Source organism: Terrapene carolina, unplaced genomic scaffold (genome assembly GCF_002925995.2).
Source record: "Terrapene carolina triunguis isolate 2854851 unplaced genomic scaffold, T_m_triunguis-2.0 Scaffold191, whole genome shotgun sequence".
Lineage (NCBI taxonomy): Eukaryota > Metazoa > Chordata > Testudines > Emydidae > Terrapene > Terrapene triunguis.
This window is the reverse complement of record NW_020664542.1, coordinates 133,811-153,145: the sequence shown is the minus strand read 5'-3', so window position 1 is coordinate 153,145 and position 19,335 is coordinate 133,811. Positions and strand designations below refer to the sequence as shown.

Sequence of the window (19,335 nt, the reverse complement as noted above, 5' to 3'; positions counted from 1 at the left end):
TTACAGGACGTTTAAAACGAGACAGGAGGGATCCCTGCGGGTAGGCTCTGCCAGCCCGTCCATCCCTAGCACAAGCTGCGTGCAGGGAAGGCGGGAGCTGGCGCTGCACAGTGCAAGTGGCTCTGAAGCACTGTGTTAAGCAAGCCAACGCCTGCAGCTCTCTGGCTGACCCACTTCTGCCAGGAGAGCTCTGGATAAAAATCCAGGGGGAGGGTGATCTCGCTGCCATAATGCCCCAGAGGACTGCAGAGAGCCCTGCGGTCCCACTCAGGGAAAGACGTCCCGCTGCTTAGAGACAAGGAGGTTCTGCTTTGCACAGGGGAAAAAAATGGAGGTGGGGAAAGGAATGGCTTGAGGGTTATTTCTGGGACCTGCCTTCCCATAGGCTTCAAGTCCAGCCATCGCCATCCATGAACACAGAGAGGGCGGGGGCTGAATGCTAGCCAGCCAGGGCCAGCGAGAGTGCTGGATACAGAGTGTCCCAGGTGCGGGGCAGCTGGCTGTGGTAAGGGGGCAGGGCCTCAGCTGGCTCCGGGCCCCTCTGCGGCACAGCTCACCTTTTCATCCAGCGCTTTGTGATGTTCGAACAACGACTTCAGCGCTTTGAGGACTTCCACTTCGCTGGAGACGCCGGACGGGGACTGAGCCTGCCGCTTCACCACCGTCATCCTCAGCGAGCGCTCGTGCCTCGAGACCAGGCACTCCAGGTGCTCCAGCAAGAGCTGCAAGAGAGGGAGGGAGAAGTCTTCACCACCTCCCGTGGCCCTGCTCTCCCGTCTCAGCCCGGGGGGCTGAACAGCCCGTTTCTTTCCTCCTCAGTTCCACAGCACACGCCACGGTGGCACAACGCACGGCAGCCCCTATCTGGGCGACCAACCCAGCTCCACAGCACAGAGCCGGGCACATGCTTTACCGCCTGCCCAGCGTACAGTGGGGGCTACAAACGTGAACCCACTTATTACTGGGGAGGGAGATCTGGAGACCCCTCCTCACCTAACTGAAAAGACCAGAGGGTCCTGTGGCACCTTTAAGACTAACAGAAGTATTGGGAGCATAAGCTTTCGTGGGTAAGAACCTCACTTCTTCACTTGCATCTGAAGAAGTGAGGTTCTTACCCACGAAAGCTTATGCTCCCAATACTTCTGTTAGTCTTAAAGGTGCCACAGGACCCTCTGTTACTTTTTACAGATTCAGACTAACACGGCTACCCCTCTGATACTTGAAAAGACCAGGAAGCCTTTGGAGATCTCTCTCACGATGCATGGAGCACTCACCCTGCCTCATGCTCAGATCTGGGGAAAACGTCTGATAAACTGCCAGCAAACACAGCCACAAAATCTCCACCGCACGCTCACCTCACCCCGGCCACTGAAAATAAACACCGTGTGGCTAAAGGCCACACTGCACAGATCCCTGCTGCACGGCATCTTTGCTCCCCCAAGCTCAGGCCCCGGCAGTGCTGAGAGAGGAAGGGGCGTTTGAGCTGAGGGGCTGCTGCAGAGTGAAGATCCTTAGCAAAGCTCAGGGCCCAGGGCAGGGCTGGACCAGCAGAGATTTCTAGAGCGTAGGACTGAGGTTCCTCTTTAGTGCTGGGTGCGGCTCCAGGACAGTCAGAACAGCCCGTGTGGCAATCCACATACTGCAGGGTAATAAGTATGAACTTAACAGGGTTGTAGAGAAATGATGGGGAGTTCTGTTCCCAAGCCGTACAGAATGAGATCCCGCCTACGGAGGTCCCTAGGGGACAAACTCCAGAGAGGTTAGCTTTCTCTACGTCAGCTTGCCCAGAACGCTACAAACCAGAGTGTAAATGCACAGGGGGAAGACGGAACGGGGTTTGCATAGCAACTGCTCCCACTCTGCCTAGCTCTCGCCGGTATCGTTAGTCCCAGAGTCGGGAACCACTGGGGTTTTTAATAAGCACCTCAGCTCACATAGACTTAGACGCAGCCAGGTTTCAGGGCTAGGGACGGACATTATTCCCTGTGACTTACCCTGGTGTTATTCCGCTCGGCTTTCAGCTCTGAAATCTCCTCTTCCCTCTCCAGCAGCTGCTCTCGACAGGCATTGAGTTCTCTCGTCAGCGTGGCAAACTCCTGCAAAAGGGCACAATGCTACAGTGAGCGGAGAGGCTGGGCGCTGCCCTGAGTGCTGGGAGGCTTTACAAACCCCCGAGAGGAGATGCACTGTCCTGGTGCGTATCTCTTCAGACTGATGTATGATGAGGACACAAGCGAGGCCCCAATCTGCTACTTTGGGGGCCTCTGACATGGTTTAAAACCAGGATACCACCAGAATGATGCCAAGAGCGAACTCCCAGCCAAACACCATCCTCAGCTCAACCGGACAGACAGCCCCTTCCCGAGCAAACCTTCGCACTCCTCCAGAAATGACTGCCTCTGTCGGACTCGACCATCTTTAGACCCCCAGGGGCAAAGTGGGCCTTGCTGGGTACCCTGGCTGTTAACATGCCTGGTGGTTTCAGAGGGATGCCCTGCCACCACTCCCACCGCTGTTAAACCAAGTGGGCTCCTAGATCTCTGCCCCACTCATCATGACTGCAGCAGTACCACTCAGGGAGAGGCCAGCTATCAATCCCCAACTGTGTAGCGCTTTTTAGGCTAAAACCATCACCTTAAATTTGACCCACTAACCAACCAGCAGCCCCATAGCACTGGCTCCACATGCTCCCTGTAAGGCGAGCCCCTGCCGTCTGCATCAGCCTGACTTCCAGGATTCGTTGTACGTGCTCTGGCCAGAATTTACAACTGAGCTGGCCTGCGGGCTCAGGTTATGCAGAGTGTGACATTGCATTCCATATTCCTTATGAAAATACGCTTATGATAGGAATATGACATAACTGAGATATACTTTATTCCAGATGGCTCATGTGAGATACCATTGGGAAGGTTCTGAGTTACTGAATGTGATTATCCAATGTGTACGCCTGTGTCATTTCTGTCTCTGAAGTAAGGAATATTGACTCTCTATCTGTATTTCAGCTATGCTACTTTGGGTGACGCCCACTGCGAACACTTCAGGTACGACAATGGAAAAGTCAGACAGGGCGGATGGCCCATCAGCGAGGACAATGGACTGTGAAAAGCTTGGCCTTCCTGCGGACCCTCCACAGTGCCCCTGACTCATGGACGCTGTGATCCTACAGAGTCAGGTGGTCTTGTCACCGGATATTAAAACATTACCTGGGACTTCTTGTAACTTTCCACTGCGAGGGAAGAGGGGGTCAAGTTTGGGAAACAAAAGATTCCCGCCTTATGTAAATCCTATTTCAGGGTGGGGAGGAAGGCAAACGGGACTCCTCCTCTCCATGGCCTGTCTGCCCAAGAAAAAAGACTGCAAAAGGGAAGGCCGGGGGGGGAGTCCAGACTGACACAGGGGTCGTCTGAAAAGGAATAACTGGCACTCTGAACCACAGGAACATTGCAAACTGCCTGCAACTATATCTAGGGTGAGAAATACGATTTGTAACCAATTGCTTTAGTGAAACTAGCTTAGTTTGCATGTTTGAGTTCATTTGCTTAGTAATCTGCTTTGTTCTGTTTGCTACTCCTTTTACCACTTAAAATCTGCCTTTTGTAGTTAATAACATTTGTTTTATTTATTATATAACCCAGTGTCTGTAATTTCTAATGGGGAGGGGGGGGGGAGAGGAGAAGTTGTGCACACCTTCCTCCACATTGAGGGAGGAGGCGGATTTCATAATATACCTGTGGGTCTGCACTCCAAAGGAGGGGGACATCTGAGGCCTGGTCTACACTTACCCCCCAATTCGAACTAAGGTACGCAACTTCAGCTACGTGAATAACGTAGCTGAAGTCGAAGTACCTTAGTTCGAACTTACCTCGGTCCACAAGCGGCAGGCAGGCTCCCCCGTCGACGCCGCAGTACTCCTCTCGTATAGCTGGAGTACCGCAGTCGACGGCGATCACTTCCTGGTTCGACTTATCGCATCCAGACAAGACGCGATAAGTCGAATCCAGAACTTCGATTCCCAGCCGCCAAACTAGCGGCTGGGTGTAGAGATACCCTGAGTGCTGGAGCAAGTCCCTAATCTGCAGCTGGGTGTGGGCCTGCCTGTGTGTGTGAGAGGAGGTTTTCAGAGCCTGGCTCGGCAAGACAGGTTAAAGGGGGCCCAGGCTGGCAGAACAGGTAGACTCAGTGGTGTCTCAGCACATCAGGTGGCTTCCCCAGGGGTCCAACCCGTCACACAGAGAAAGAGTTAATGGGGGATTCCCCTGCCCTGTCCAGCCTCCCTCTCCTACCAACGGTGGAGAACAATTCTCCGGAGATAATGGAACCACCACAAGCTCCTCTTGGTTCAGATTCCAACATCTCCCCTGCAGTAACTGCTCTCCCCCGGGAGGACCCAATCGGAACTCACATTGCTCACCCCGAGAGAAATGCAGGTAGCCCCATTCGCCGTCTAGACAGGAAGCAGATCCAGGGCTCATAGGGCAAGTGGTGCTGGAGCATGTGCCTTACAGCAGCTCCACTCAACCCAGCCCACCAGCCTCCTATACCTGTCTGTGCCATCCAGGATGTCCGGCCTCCATCACTGTAGTATCCAAGCACCTTGCAACCTTTACCCCATGTGGCAGGGCAGTGCTGAATCCCCATTGTACAGATGGGAAACTGAGGCCCAGAGAGGGGAAGTGACTCACCCAAGGTCACACAGGGAGGCTGTGGCATAGTAGAGACCTGAACCTGGGTCTCCCAAGTCCCAGATTCCCACTCTGAGCCACTTTTGCTCCCTATGTTGCATTGGACAATCTGGGTGTCTGCCTCTGCAGCAGCAGCATTTGGAGAGACCAGGGAGAAATTATCACGTCAGGTCTAAGGGCTGGAAGCAGCAGATCAAAAGAGCAAGAAAGTCTGAATTGCGCTGAGCGCCCATCAGTACATCACAGTAAATCGGGCGTCCGCAGACAGGGCAGAATCTGGGGGGCTTTAGTGGGGATCTAAACACTAGCCGAGCATTTAGAAACAGCTTGGAGAGCATTGAGCAGGGGCTGTGTCCACAGTTCCTTAGCTGCACTATGCACCCTGATGTGCACTCATTAGGTCTGCTTGGCCGCTTTGCACAAGAACTGAACCAGTGGAGAGAAATACTAAACTGAGCAGCGCGTGTCATTGTGAGCACGTCGCTCTGCACCGGCTGCCGATGGCTCTCTGGGTGCAGTTTGAGAGGTGGACTTTGAGCTACGGAGCCCTAACCGGCCCGGCACCTGCTCCAGAGACCGCCTCTTTCCCCACTCCACCGGCTTCAGTCAGCACAGGCACTACTCCAGCTGGAGCCCTCTCGGTTTACAAGAGGGGTCTGACTTTGGACCTTGCACCCCAGCTTGGTCCAAAGTAGCCCAGATGTGTTGCCCTTTAGAACATCCTGCAAAGACCATCCATTCACTCAGGCTTCTGGAGTGGGTGTTTAATGGGGGAGGGGTATTTCTCTTGGTTACTGGGGAGGTGGGGAGTGTATTATTAACGAGGAGTGTTTCTTATCGAGCTGTCAAAAGTACCTGGAATAGGCACTTTTTCTCCTCTGTAGAATAAAAAATCAGTCCGGGTATTCCTATGAAGCACAGCAGCTTCCTTGCAAACAGTGCAAGCCTACGTATGACTTTGCTGAACAGGAAGGGAAAAGTTACACAGAAGCACCCCTGTTTTTAACCTCACAGGGGCCTGGGCGAGAAGATTTTCTCCTTGGAAATTAAGATCAGCTATCCACAGCTTAGCCCACTGCTCCTCTCTCTGGAGTCTATTCCATTCTATACAGAATTTATAACACTCCTGGCGTACTGACCACTCTGATCACAGGTCCAGAGGATCCCACTGCTCCTCTTTGTGTGTTGCACTTGTCAACAGGCTAAAGGAGACACATGGAATTGGAAGCTCTTTGGAACAGGGACCGTGGCTTTGCACGGCACCTAGCCCGTGTACTCTGCTCTCGACTAGGGCACTACAGTAATAGCAATACTGATTACTAAAAGATAGACAGATCGAGGACAGGCGCCCATCAGCGGATATGCAGGAGAGCACAGGGTGGAGGGAGTCTGCAGAAGACAGCCCCCTTGAGATGGGGCAGTGCACAGACACAGGATAATGCAGAGGGGCCATCATAGTGCACGTGATCATTCGAGATGGCCCAACCCAAGGGTTCCCTTCCAGCAAGGTGTGAATCCTTCCAGTCATCAGGCAAATTGTCAAAACAGGAAGCGCATTGGCCTCCCTGATGTGCAGGGCATGTCTCGATGGGATTATGTTTTTATCTCACGGCTGATGCCCAAACACCTGACTCTGGAGAAGGCAACTATTCCCGGAGGGACTTTTTAATCTGGATTTTTTCCCTCTGTTCAGAATCTGATTAAGGCTCGAACCCCTTTTAAACTAAGAACTGTTGACGAGCTGGAATGTAAATCAGGCGCGTGGATCCCTCCGTCTGTGTCTTGTTTAACATTTCAGATGCTTTTTTTGTATTACTCAACCTCGGGAGGGAAATCTGAAGGCTGAGCCCACCTAACAAATCTGGTTTGTGGGCACCTGTTGGTGCACGTCAAGTCCTATCTAAATCTTTATTTTGCATCTCCACGAGGTTCTGCCAGTGGATACTGGGAGTTCTATAACACACCACCCTCAGTATAAAACTTGCCTGTTTCTGCAATAGATTTTCTGCTTTTCCTACCTCTTCTTCCTGTCAAGGACTCTGTGCTAATTGGGTGTTCAAAGCCAGTCTCAGTTGCTTCCTGGCATATCCCAGATGGCTTTTATATAACCAATAATGCCATTGTTTTTTTAAAGCCAAGTGCCATGGGGATGGTGAACTCCGCCTCCCTGGTATCGTACATGCCATTTGGGACACGCCCGTGTTTTGGAGAAAGAGATCCGATCAACAAGAACGCAAGCACTCCCTGGACCTGCCTGCCTGCTTTTCAACATGAAGCCGAACTGGGTGAATTCATCAACAATCCCTATTTACTAGCAGACTCAAAAAATTAGCCAGTCTCTCTTTGGGAACTGGCTGCCCCACCAGAGCTCATATCCACCCAACTTAGAGCCCCTCCCGGCAGACAACACTTCCCCAGCCTCTCACTCTGTATATCCCCTATGGATTAAGTGAGACACCACATAGGCTGACAGCTCGTGTCTCTCTCTCTCTCTCTGTGTTATGCAAGAGCTCAGAGAGCCAACAGCACGTGTGTTGCTCCCTATGGACTACATAGGGGCTCTGTGAAAGCCAACAGGCAGAAAGCATGGCTGTGAGAGAGGCCAAGCATGTTCCGAGGCTCCTAAGCATCCAGATGAGGTTGGCACACTGATGGCTGTTTCATATTTAGGGATAGGTTTACAAAGTCCCTTAATACGCTGGACCGCACCTTGAGAAGAGTTTAGATGCAAACCACTAGCATCACTATAGACAGTCAGCCCTTGGGACCTGGGAAGCTCACAGCACCCCGGATTGGGGAGCCCTATGAAAAAATATCAAGGTGAAGCTCCATAGCTGGCCTTCCCACAAATGTCAAGGCCAACTCTGGGCACAGGGACCTGAACACGACGCATCTCTGACGGGTGAAGAGGCCTGAAAAGTTGGTCTGCAAGCCTGCGCAAAAGGCTAAGGCTGTCCAAGTGAGAGTCACGAGAATGGCAAATAGCACTGCACACCTTTGGCAATTCCCGGAACGGCTAACTGGGCAGGGACCAGTCACCGGCTGCAGATTTCACTGGGGAAATTTGCAAAGGGAGAGGCACAAACTTTCCCCCAAACCTTCCCCAGCTGATGAACCCTTTGGAAATATGGCGAGTGCGTGGCACACTTGCAATTATTATTTGCATGACGGTAGTGCCTAGAAGTCCTTGTCATAGACCAGGGCCTTGCTGCGCTAGGCCCTGTACAAACTCACAAAACTGCATACCCCAGTCACACCCTAGTCAGGCAGAATGACTTTGCCCATCACCATTACAGCTCCACATGGCAGATACTCCTCATGCTGGATACGGGCCATAAGCATGCTGAAAGTGATGCTAGCTGCAGCTGAAATGGGGCACCTGGCTGACCCTCAAGCAGAACAGAAGTTATCACATGCGGTCTATTGAGTGATCTGCACAGAGAAGGCTCCAGTTATCCTTGCCTGTGCTGTTGCAAGCAGGGGAAGGGAGGATGGCACTCTGTTTGATACTGGCTGCCAACTAGACACGGAGCCATTGATCACTACCCGTTGAGCCCGATGATCTAGCCAGGTTTCTATCCACCTTGTAGTCCATTCATCCAGCCCATACTTCTTTAACTTGCTGGCAAGAATACTGCGGGAGACCGTATCAAAAGCTTTACTAAAGTCAAGGAATAACACATCCACTGCTTTCCCCTCATCCACAAATCCAGTTATCTCGTCATAGAAGGCAATTAGGTTAGTTAGACATGACTTGCCCTTGGTGAATCCATGCTGACTGTTCCTGATCACCTTCCTCTCCTCTAAGTGCTTCAGAATGGATTCCTTGAGGACCTGCTCCATGATTTTTCCAGAGACTGAGATGAGGCTGACTGGCCTGTAGTTCCCTGGATCCTCCTTCTTCCTTTTAAAGGTGGGCACTATATTAGCCTTTTCCCAGTCATCCGGGACCTCCCCTGATTGCCACAAGTTTTCAAAGATAATGGCCAATGGCTCTGCAATCGCATCAGCCAACTCCTTTAGCACCCTCGGATGCAGCGCATCCGGCCCCATGGACTTGTGCTCATCCAGCTTTTCTAAATAGTCCCGAACCACTTCTTTCTCCACAGAGGGCTGGCACTTTACTGTTTACAACATCAGGCGCCCGGGCATAAATGTAAGCGTTGCCTGCTCCCCAATTACCCAGGGAGGAAAAGGCGGGTTATATTAATGTGTATCATCCTCATATACAGATCACCTCCAAATCTGACCCACTGAGGATGTGAGAAGGTGGAAATCAGAATAGGGTGGGGGCTACTTTACCATGCACCGATTTACACCTTCCAGTTAGTCCCTTTACTTGCTGCACTCCTGTTCTGGCCCCTCGGCAGGCGAGTTACGCCCATTGAGACTCCCTGGGGCTGAGATTCAGGGAGCCAAATTCAGAGGGGGGCAGGTAAGGTGATTGTAAGGGGATGCAAGGCTAGGGGTGTCTACGTTAGCGTAATGTACGTGACTTCACTGGAGCCAGATTCCACTGTGAACTTGGCCTTTTGCGCCCATCCTGCGACTGACTCTTGGGAACAGTGATAAGGTGGTCAAGTTGCTTTCCTTTCTCTTCCCCTTTCTTTGAGGGTAGAGTTAAGAGTAACTCTGTCGCTGGCCAAGAGCTCTTGCAGATTAGAGAACCGTGTGCCAGATCTTGTTCTGACTGTAGATCTCAGCTCATGCATAGAAAGCTGGACTGTCATAAGCATTCCAGTCTAAGCAGGGATACCTATAAGTGGATTAGAAAGTGAAACAGTGGCTCAAATTAAGAATGATTATAAACAGAGCTTGGAAACTAACCAAAAGGGCCCAAGGAGACCTGCCTGGGAGGGGACCCCCAGAAAAAGGCAGCTCCGGACATTTCAAATCTTCATGGCTCGTATTAAAACTCGAAGTGTAGGTAAGTATAACTAGGCAGACAGAGCCGCGAGCCCCAAGGACCCGCTCCATGGTTCATTGTTTCCCTCTTCGCCCAATGAGGATAATGTGAAGTGCTTTGAGATCCACTGATGAAAAGTGTGATAGAAAAGCTAGGGATTCTTCCTGGGACTCACAGAACTGGTATTACCTCCATATATGGCACTGGTGGGACCAGTACAGGAACACTGTGCCCAGTTCTGGTGTCCACACTTCCAAAAAAGATGTTGAAAAAATTGAAAGTGTGCAAGAAAAGAGCTACGGAATGATCCGAGGGCTGGAAAACCCGTGAGAGACCCACGGCGCTCAGTCCTTTAGACTAGCAGGACTAAGAGGCAACTTAAGCACAAGATTATGGACGATGAAGCTAAACGAAGTAAGACTGGAAATAAAGGGCACATTTTTACCTCTGAGGATAACTAACTAGGGCTGTCGATTAATCACAGTTAACTCATGTGATTAACTCAAAAAAATTAATCGCAATTAAAAAAATAATCGTGATTAATCACACTTTTAATCATACAGTTAAACAAAAGAATACCAATTGAAATTTATTTAATATTTATGGATGTTATTCTACATTTTCAAATATATTACATAAGAACGGCCATACTGGGTCAGACCAAAGGCCCATCCAGCCCAGTATCCTGTCTACCAAGAGTGGCCAATGCCAGGTGCCCCAGAGGGAGTGAACCTAACAGGTAATCATCAAGTGATCTCTCTCCTGCCATCCATCTCCACCCTCTGACAAACAGAGGCTAGGGACACCATTCCTTACCCATCCTGGCTAATAGCCATTAATGGACTTAACCTCCATGAATTTATCTAGTTCTCTTTTAAACCCTGTTATAGTCCTAGCCTTCACAACCTCCTCAGGCAAGGAGTTCCACAGGTTGACTGTGCGCTGTGTGAAGAAGAATTTCCTTTTATTTGTTTTAAACCTGCTGCCCATTAATTTCATTTGGTGGCTCCTAGTTCTTATGGCAGGTTTCAGAGTAGCAGCCGTGTTAGTCTGTATCTGCAAAAAGAACAGGAGTACTTGTGGCACCTTAGAGACTAACAAATTTATTTGAGCATAAGCTTTCGTGGGCTACAGCCCACTTCATCAGATGCATCAGTAGCCCACAAAAGCTTACGTTCAAATAAATTTGTTAGTCTCTAAGGTGCCACAAGTACTCCTGTTCTTTTTCCTAGTTCTTATATTATGGGAACTAGTAAATAACTTTTCCTTATTCACTTTCTCCACACCACTCATGATTTTATATACCTCTATCATATCCCCCCTTAGTCTCCTCTTTTCCAAGCTGAAAACTCCTAGCCTCTTTAATCTCTCCTCATATGGGACCCGTTCCAAACCCCTAATCATTTTAGTTGCCCTTCTCTGAACTTTTTCTAATGCCAGTATATCTTTTTTGAGATGAGGAGACCACATCTTTACGCAGTATTCAAGATGTGAGCGTACCATGGATTTATATAAGAGCAATAAGATATTTCTGTCTTATTCTCTATCCCTTTTTTAATGATTCCTAACATCCTGTTTGCTTTTTTGACTGCCGCTGCACACTGCGGGATGTCTTCAGAGAACTATCAACGATGACTCCAAGATCTCTTTCCTGATTAGTTGTAGCTAAATTAGCCCCCATCATATTGTGTGTATAGTTGGGGTTATTTTTTTCCAATGTGCATTACTTTACATTTATCCACATTAAATTTCATTTGCCATTTGGTTGCCCAATCACTTAGTTTTATGAGATCTTTCTGAAGTTCTTCACAGCCTGCTTTTGTCTCAACTATCTTGAGCAGTTTAGTATCGTCTGCAAACTTTGCCACCTCACTGTTTACCCCTTTCTCCAGATCATTTATGAATAAGTTGAATTGGACTGGTCCTAGGACTGACCCTTGGGGAACACCACTCCATTCTGAAAATTCACCATTTATTCCTACCCTTTGTTCCCTGTCTTTTAACCAGTTCTCAATCCATGAAAGAATCTTCCCTCTTATCCCATGACAACTTAATTTATGTAAGAGCCTTTGGTGAGGGACCTTGTCAAAGACTTTCTGGAAATCTAAATACACTATGTCCACTGGATTCCCCCTTGCCCACATGTTTGTTGACCCCTTCAAAGAACTCTAATAGATTAGTAAGACATGATTTCCCTTTACAGAAACCATGTCAACTTTTGCCCAACAATTTATGTTCTTCTATGTGTCTGACAATTTTATTCTTTACTATTGTTTCAACTAATTTGCCCGGTACTGACGTTAGACTTACCGGTCTGTAATTGCCGGGATCACCTCTAGAGCCCTTTTTAAATATTGGCATTACATTAGCTATCTTCCAGTCATTGGGTACAGAAACTGATTTAAAGGATAGGTTACAAACCCTAGTTAATAGTTCTGCAATTTCACATTTGAGTTCTTTCAGAACTCTTGGGTGAATGCCATCTGGTCCCGGTGACTTGTTACTGTTAAATTTATCAATTAATTCCAAAACCTCCTCTAGTGACACTTCAATTGATTTCAATTACAACACAGAATACAAAAGTGTACAGTGCACACTTTATATTATTATTTTTATTACAAATATTTGCATTGTAAAAATGAAACAAAAGAAATAGTAATTTTCAATTCAGCTCATACAAGTACTGTAGTGCAATCTCTTTATCATGAAAGTGCAAAGTACAATTGTAGATTTTTTTTTGTTACATAACTGCACTCAAAAACAAAACAATGTAAAACTTTAGAGCCTACAAGTCCATTCAGTCCTACTTCTTGTTCAGCCAATTGCTCAAACAAGTTTGTTTACATTTATGGGAGATAATGCTGCCTGCTTCTTATTTACAATGTCACCTGAAAGTGGAACAGACATTTGCATGGCACTTTTGTAGCCGGCATTGCAAGGTATTTACGTGAGAGATATAAAAAAAGTTATTAAACCTAATGTTAAAAAATTATATATTACATAGGTTGGGAAAAGAGTGTCTGTACATCTGGGTATAGTGCTTAGATTATCCACAAATACAAAGTTTGTTTTTAATGTCAGAAGATACATATAGTGCATAATGAGCAATAACCCGAATTCAGGTGAATAGATTTAACAATACAGTTTAGATATTCGACTCCGAATACTCAGGTACATCACTCATGAAAAGTTGTATGGAGATTTGGTTGTGGAAAGCAAAATATATCAATGAATGGAGATTGTCCCTCAGTAATTGAGAATTGGGTAGGTTTTCCATTTAGAAAATACAATTCATGAGGACAGTATTTGTTACTTTCCTGACCGCGCTTCTCATCGGCACTCCAGTTCATCCCTCCGGGTATTGCCGATGTCCGGTGATGTGTTCTATGTAGATGTCCCTCGACCACCTGATGGTGTCTGACACCATGAGTTGCCGCATCAGCCGAGCGTAGCGTTGACCGATTCTGCATTCTCTCAGCACTCAGTCGTTACTGGGGTCCCATGCGCCTAAGGCTCTGATGATCAGTGCGTATGTCTGGACCTGGTAACCCTTAGCTCTCAAGGTTTCGGCCAGAGGGGCATATTTCTCTACCTTTCGAGCTCAGGCATCGTGGAAGGCCGGGCTCCTGTTCTCGAACGGCACTGTGACATCCACCATGATGATCTTCTTCCGGTCCTCGTTGGTGATGACTATGTCCGGTCGCAGTTGGCTGTCGGTTCCGGGGATGGCAGAGTTCACGGCAACCTTCCCCATGGGTGGCAGGATGGCTCCAGCCAGGCGATCTTGGATGTTGTTGTGTCGCAGCTGCCAAGCTCTCAAATGGGGCTTGCAGCTACACAGGACGTGGGGTAGCGTCTTGTTGGCGGAGCCGCACTTCCTGCATCACTTGTCCCGATTCCTGTGGCCGACAGCTCAGTTCAGCGTCACACAGTTGAGCCGGGCCCTGTGGATGAACCTCTAGTTGGCAAATCGAGTGAAGCTGCCCCTGGGGAGGAAGTGATTGCTGGCGTCCCACTTGCAAGTCACCTCAAATGCCTTGCCCTGGTCCGGCTTCTATTTCAGGTTTTCCACATATTGGCAACGCATGGCATCCTTCAGGGTCGTCTCCAGCACGGTTCTAGCTTTGGAGTGATGATAGTGTGATCTGTATTCTTCACCTATGGCACCAGGACTCCCAGCTCCCGCTGTTCCTCGCACCATGCTAAGCATTCATATGCCCCTTCCTGCTTCGACCACCATTTAGACATGCTTCCATGCTGATGATGCTCGTCAAAAAAAATGTGCTAATTAAATTTGTGACTGAACTCCTGGGGGGGAATTGCATGTCTCCTGCTGTTTTACCTGCATTCTGCCATATATTTCATGTGGTAGCAGTCTCGGATGATGACCCAGCACATGATGTTCATTTTAAGAACACTTTCATTGCAGATTTGACAAAACGCAAAGAAGGCACTAATGTGAGATTTCTAAAGATAGCTACGGCACTCGACCCAAGGCTTAAGAATCTGAAATGCCTTTCAAAATCTGACAGGGAGGAGATGTGGAACATGCTTTCAGAAGAGTTAAAAGAGCAACACTCCAATGTGGAAACTACAGAACCTGAACCACCAAAAAAGAAAAATCAACTTTCTGCTGGTGGCATCTGACTCAGATAATGAAATTGAATGTGCATTGGTCCACACTGCTTTGGATCGTTATCGAGCAGAACCTGTCATCGGCATGGACGCACGTCCCCTGGAATGGTGGTTGAAGCATGAAGGGACATATGAATCTTTAGCACATCTGGCACATAAATATGTTGTGATGCCGGCTACAACAGTGCCATGAGAATGCCTGTTCTCACTTTCAGGTGACATTGTAAACAAGAAGCAGGCAGGCAGATGTAGAATGTAAAGAAACTTGTTTAAGCAATTGGCTGAACAAGAGGTAGGACTGAGTGGACTAGTAGGCTCTAAAGTTTTACATTGTTTTATATTTGAGTGGAGTTATTTTTTTGTTCATAATTCTACATATGTAAGTTCAACTTTCATGATAAAGAGATTGAACTACAGTATTTGTATGAGGTGAATTGAAAAATACTATTTCTTTTTTTTTACAGTGCAAATATTTGTAATTAAAAATAATAATATAAAGTGAACACTGTACACTTTGTATTCTGTGTTGTAATTGAAATCAATATATTTGAAAATATCCAAAACTATTTAAATAGATGGTATTCTATTTTTAACAGTGCAATTAATCACGATTAATTTTTTTAATCACTTGACAGCCCTATAACTAATCCTTGGAAAAACCTTACAAGAGACGTGTTGGGTTCGTTGTCACTTGAAGTTTATAAATCAAGATTGAACATCTCTTTTCTACATCTCCAGCTCGACCACAAGCTCTAGGATGGATGCAGGAATCCCGGGTGAAGTTCTCTGTCCAGTGATCTGCAGGACGCGTGCATGGTCCCTTCTGGCCTTAAAGTCTATGACATTATGAAACTGGTGCAACCTGTGCTGCTACACCTAATTTGGTTTCCACCTGGTTCTCAGCACTGTAGTTTAACTCAATTCCTTGCTGAGTTACACTGTATCACTATAAGCCCTGTTTAAATCTAATTAACAGTGTTCAGAAAGGCGTTTCGCATCGGTTTAAATTCCTTTTTAAACCAATGTACAGTCAAATTGGAGCAGGTACGGAGACGGGCTGCTAGGGATGGAGAGCCTGTTTGATGAGAGGAGATGGCAAGAGGAAGGCTGGGGGGGGGGGGGCAATTGCTCTCCAGAAATATATGGGGGAGGGGGAAAACACCAGCAAGGCAGAAGCACGACTGAAGCTAACGGAGAGTGTTGGCACCAGAACAAATGGGGATAAACTGGCCACAAATACATTTAAACTGGAAATCAGAAGAGGATTTCTAACTGGGGAGGTTCTGGAACAGCCTCCCAATACGAGTCGTGGGGGCAAACACATAACTGGGTATAAGATGGAGCTTGATGCACTGATGAAAGGGCTGATATGATGGGATTGCCTGAAGGGTCCCTTCCAGCCGTATGGCCTTAACTTTTAATCTAGACAAGAACATTAAGAAAGCCAAATGAAAGTACTTCCAAGTCAGGGAATGCCAAAGTTAAGGCTGCCCGCACAACCCTAACTCTGCCCCTTTGGGCATACGCTTTGTGATATAGCTACATCTCGAGATGCTGTAAATCGGTGTAGCTCTGCTGAAGTCAATGCTGAGGCTCTGGCACAACAGTCCTTAGCTACACAAGCATGTTCTATTATTCCCATGGGTCCCTTGCCTCATTCAGTGGTTTGCAGTGGCTGAATTAGCCAGAGCTCTCGCAGATATGGGCCTTGTTTTTGGCCCAGCTCGGTCTCACTTTGAGCCTGCAATAAATCCAGATTTACACCAACGTAGCTAAGAGTATGTCTACACTACGAAATTAGGTCGAATTTATAAAAGCCGGTTTTATAGAAATTGGTTGTATACAGCCGATTGTGTGTGTCCCCACATAAAATGCTCTAAGTGCATTAAGTCGGCGGACCGTGTCCACAGTACCGAGGCTAGCGTCGATTTCCGGAGCGTTGCACTATGGGTAGCTATCCCACAGTTCCCACAGTCTCCGCCGCCCATTGGAATTCTGGGTTGAGATCCCAATGCCTGAATGATGCAAAACAGTGTCGCAGGGGGTTCTGGGTACATGTCGTCAGGCACCTCCCCCTCCGTCAGAGCAACGGCAGACAATCGATTCGCGCCTTTTTACCTGGGTTACCTGTGCAGACAACATACCACGCCAAGCATGGAGCCCGCTCAGCTCAGCTCACCATCACCATATGTCCTCTGGGTGCCGGCAGACGTGGTACTGCATTGCTACACAGCAGCAGCTAATTGCCTTTTGGCAGTAGACAGTGCAGTATGACTGGTAGCCTTCATCGGCGATCTGGGTGCTGGCAGACATGGGGCTGGCAGACGTGGGGCTGCATTGCTACACAGCAGCAGCCCCTTGCCTTTTGGCAGTAGATGGTGTATTAAGATTGATATCCATCGTCATCATATTGCAGTTCAATCAGAGGCACCTGGGCAGACATGCTCAGTCCTATTGAACAGTCTTGACGATGATGGCTATCAGTCTTAGTACACTATTACCTGCCAAGCGCCCAGTATTTTCTGCCAAGCACCCAGAAGATGCCGAGGGCTATCAGTCATGCTGCACCGTCGTCTGCCAGCTTAAGATGTAAAAAATAGATTTGTTCTGTATTCATTTGCTTCCCCCTCCCTCCGTGAAATCAACGGCCTGCTAAACCCAGGGTTTTGAGTTTAATCTTTGGGGGGGGGCCATTCTGTATGACAGTTGTTTGTGTTTCACCCTGATGCACAGCCACCTTTGTTGATTTTAATTCCCTGTACCTGTACGCCATGTCGTCACTCACCCCTCCCTCCCTCCGTCCGTCCGTCAGATACTAGTTTCGCGCCTTTTTTCAGACCAGACGCCATAGCACTGGGATCATGGAGCCCGCTCAGATCACCGCGGCAATTATGAGCACTATGAACACCAAGCGCATTGTCCTGGAGTATATGTAGAGCCAGGACATGCCAAAGCAAAACCAGGACCAGCCGAGGAGGCGATTGCAGCGCGGCGACGAGAGTGATGAGGAAATTGACATGGACATAGACCTCTCACAAGGCACAGGCCCCAGCAATGTGCAAATCATGGTGTTACTGGGGCAGGTTCATGCCGTGGAACGCCAATTCTCGGCCCGGGAAACAAGCACAGACTGGTGGGACCACATCGTGTTGCAGGTGTGGGACGATTCCCAGTGGCTGCGAAACTTTCGCATGCGTAAGGGCACTTTCACGGAACTTTGTGACTTGCTTTCCCCTGCCCTGAAGCGCCAGAATACCAGGATGAGAGCAGCCCTCACAGTTGAGAAGCGAGTGGCAATAGCCCTGTGGAAGCTTGCAACGCCAGACAGTTACCGGTCAGTCGGGAATCAATTTGGAGTGGGCAAATCTACTGTGGGGGCTGCTGTGATCCAAGTTGCCAGGGCAATGAAAGACCTGCTGATATCAAGGGTAGTTGGATGGCTTTGCTGCAATGGGATTCCCAAACTGTGGTGGGGCGATAGACGGAATGCATATCCCTATCTTGTCACCGGAGCACCAAGCCACCGAGTACATAAACCGCAAGGGCTACTTTTCAATGCTGCTGCAAGCCCTGGTGGATCACAAGGGACGTTTCACCAACATCAACGTGGGATGGCTGGGAGAGGTACATGATGCTCGCGTCTTCAGGCACTCTGGTCTGTTTCAAAAGCTGGAGGAAGGGACTTTCTTCCCGGACCAGAAACTAACCATTGGGGATGTTGAAATGCCTATCGTGATCCTTGGGGACCCAGCCTACCCCTTAATGCCATGGCTCATGAAGCCGTACACAGGCAGCCTGGACAGGAGTCAGGACCTGTTCAACTACAGGCTGAGCAAGTGCCGAATGGTGGTGGAATGTGCATTTGGACGTTTAAAAGCGCGCTGGCGCAGCTTACTGACTCGCTCAGACCTCAGCGAAAAGAATATCCCCATTGTTATTGCTGCTTGCTGTGCGCTCCACAATATCTGTGAGAGTAAGGGGGAGACATTTATGGCGGGGTGGGAGGTTGAGGCAAATCGCCTGGCCGCTGATTATGCACAGCCAGACACCAGGGCGGTTAGAGGAGCACAGCAAGGCGCGGTGCGCATCAGAGAAGCTTTGAAAACGAGTTTTGTGACTGGCCAGGCTACGGTGTGAAACTTCTGTTTGTTTTTCCTTGATGAACCCTCCGCCCCCCGCACCCGGTTCACTCTACTTCCCTGTAAACCAACCACCCCACCCTCCCCTCCCCCCCTCGAGCACCGCTTGCAGAGGCAATAAAGTCATTGTTACTTCACATTCATGCATTCTTTATTAATTCATCACACAACTAGGGGGATAATTGCCAAGGTAGCCCAGGATGGGTGGGGGAGGAGGGAAGGAAAAGGACACACTGCAGTTTAAAACTTTAACTCTTATTGAAGGCCAGCCTTCTGATGCTCGGGCAATCATCTGGGGTGGAGTGACTGGGTGGCCGGAGGCCCCCTCACCATGTTCTTGGGCGTCTGGGTGAGGAGGCTATGGAACTTGGGGAGGAGGGCTGTTGGTTACACAGGGGCTGTAGCGGCGGTCTCTGCTCCTGCTGCCTTTCCTGCAGCTCAACCATATGCTGGAGCATATCAGTTTGATGCTCCAGCAGCCGGAGCATCGACTCTTGCCTTCTGTCTGCAAGCTGACGCCACCTATCATCTTCAGCCCGCCACTTGCTCTGTTCATCCCGCGATTCAGCCCGCCACCTCTCCTCTCGTTCATATTGTGCTTTTCTGTAATCTGACATTGACTGCCTCCACGCATTCTGCTGTGCTCTGTCAGCGTGGGAGGACATCTGGAGCTCCGAGAACATATCATCCCGAGTCCGCCGTTTTCTCCTTCTAATCTTCACTAGCCTCTGTGAAGGAGAAACATTTGCAGCTGGTGGAGGAGAAGGGAGAGGTGGTTAAAAAGACACATTTTAGAGAACAATGGGTACACTCTTTCACTTTAAATTTTGCTGTTCACATTACACAGCACATGTGCTTTCGTGACAAGGTCACATTTTTCCTCTTATATTGAGGGCCTGCCGGTTTGGTGTGAGAGATCACTCACACAGTGCCAGGCAACAGATTTCGGCTTGCAGGCAGCCATGGTAAGCCA

The 19,335-nt window shown here is 48.7% G+C and overlaps 1 protein-coding gene across 1 annotated transcript in view; it reads right to left on the bottom strand.

Annotated features, from left to right (window-relative positions):
* The window catches only part of PPFIA4 (PTPRF interacting protein alpha 4), a 116,248-nt gene that overhangs the window by 76,018 nt on the left and 20,895 nt on the right, over positions 1-19,335 (bottom strand). Inside the window, exons 2-3 of the mRNA XM_026654363.2 lie at positions 1,995-2,096; positions 558-722 (exon numbers count right to left, since the gene is read on the bottom strand). Coding sequence (XP_026510148.1) covers positions 558-722; positions 1,995-2,096 — 267 coding nt within the window. The remainder of the gene's footprint in view (positions 1-557; positions 723-1,994; positions 2,097-19,335) is intronic.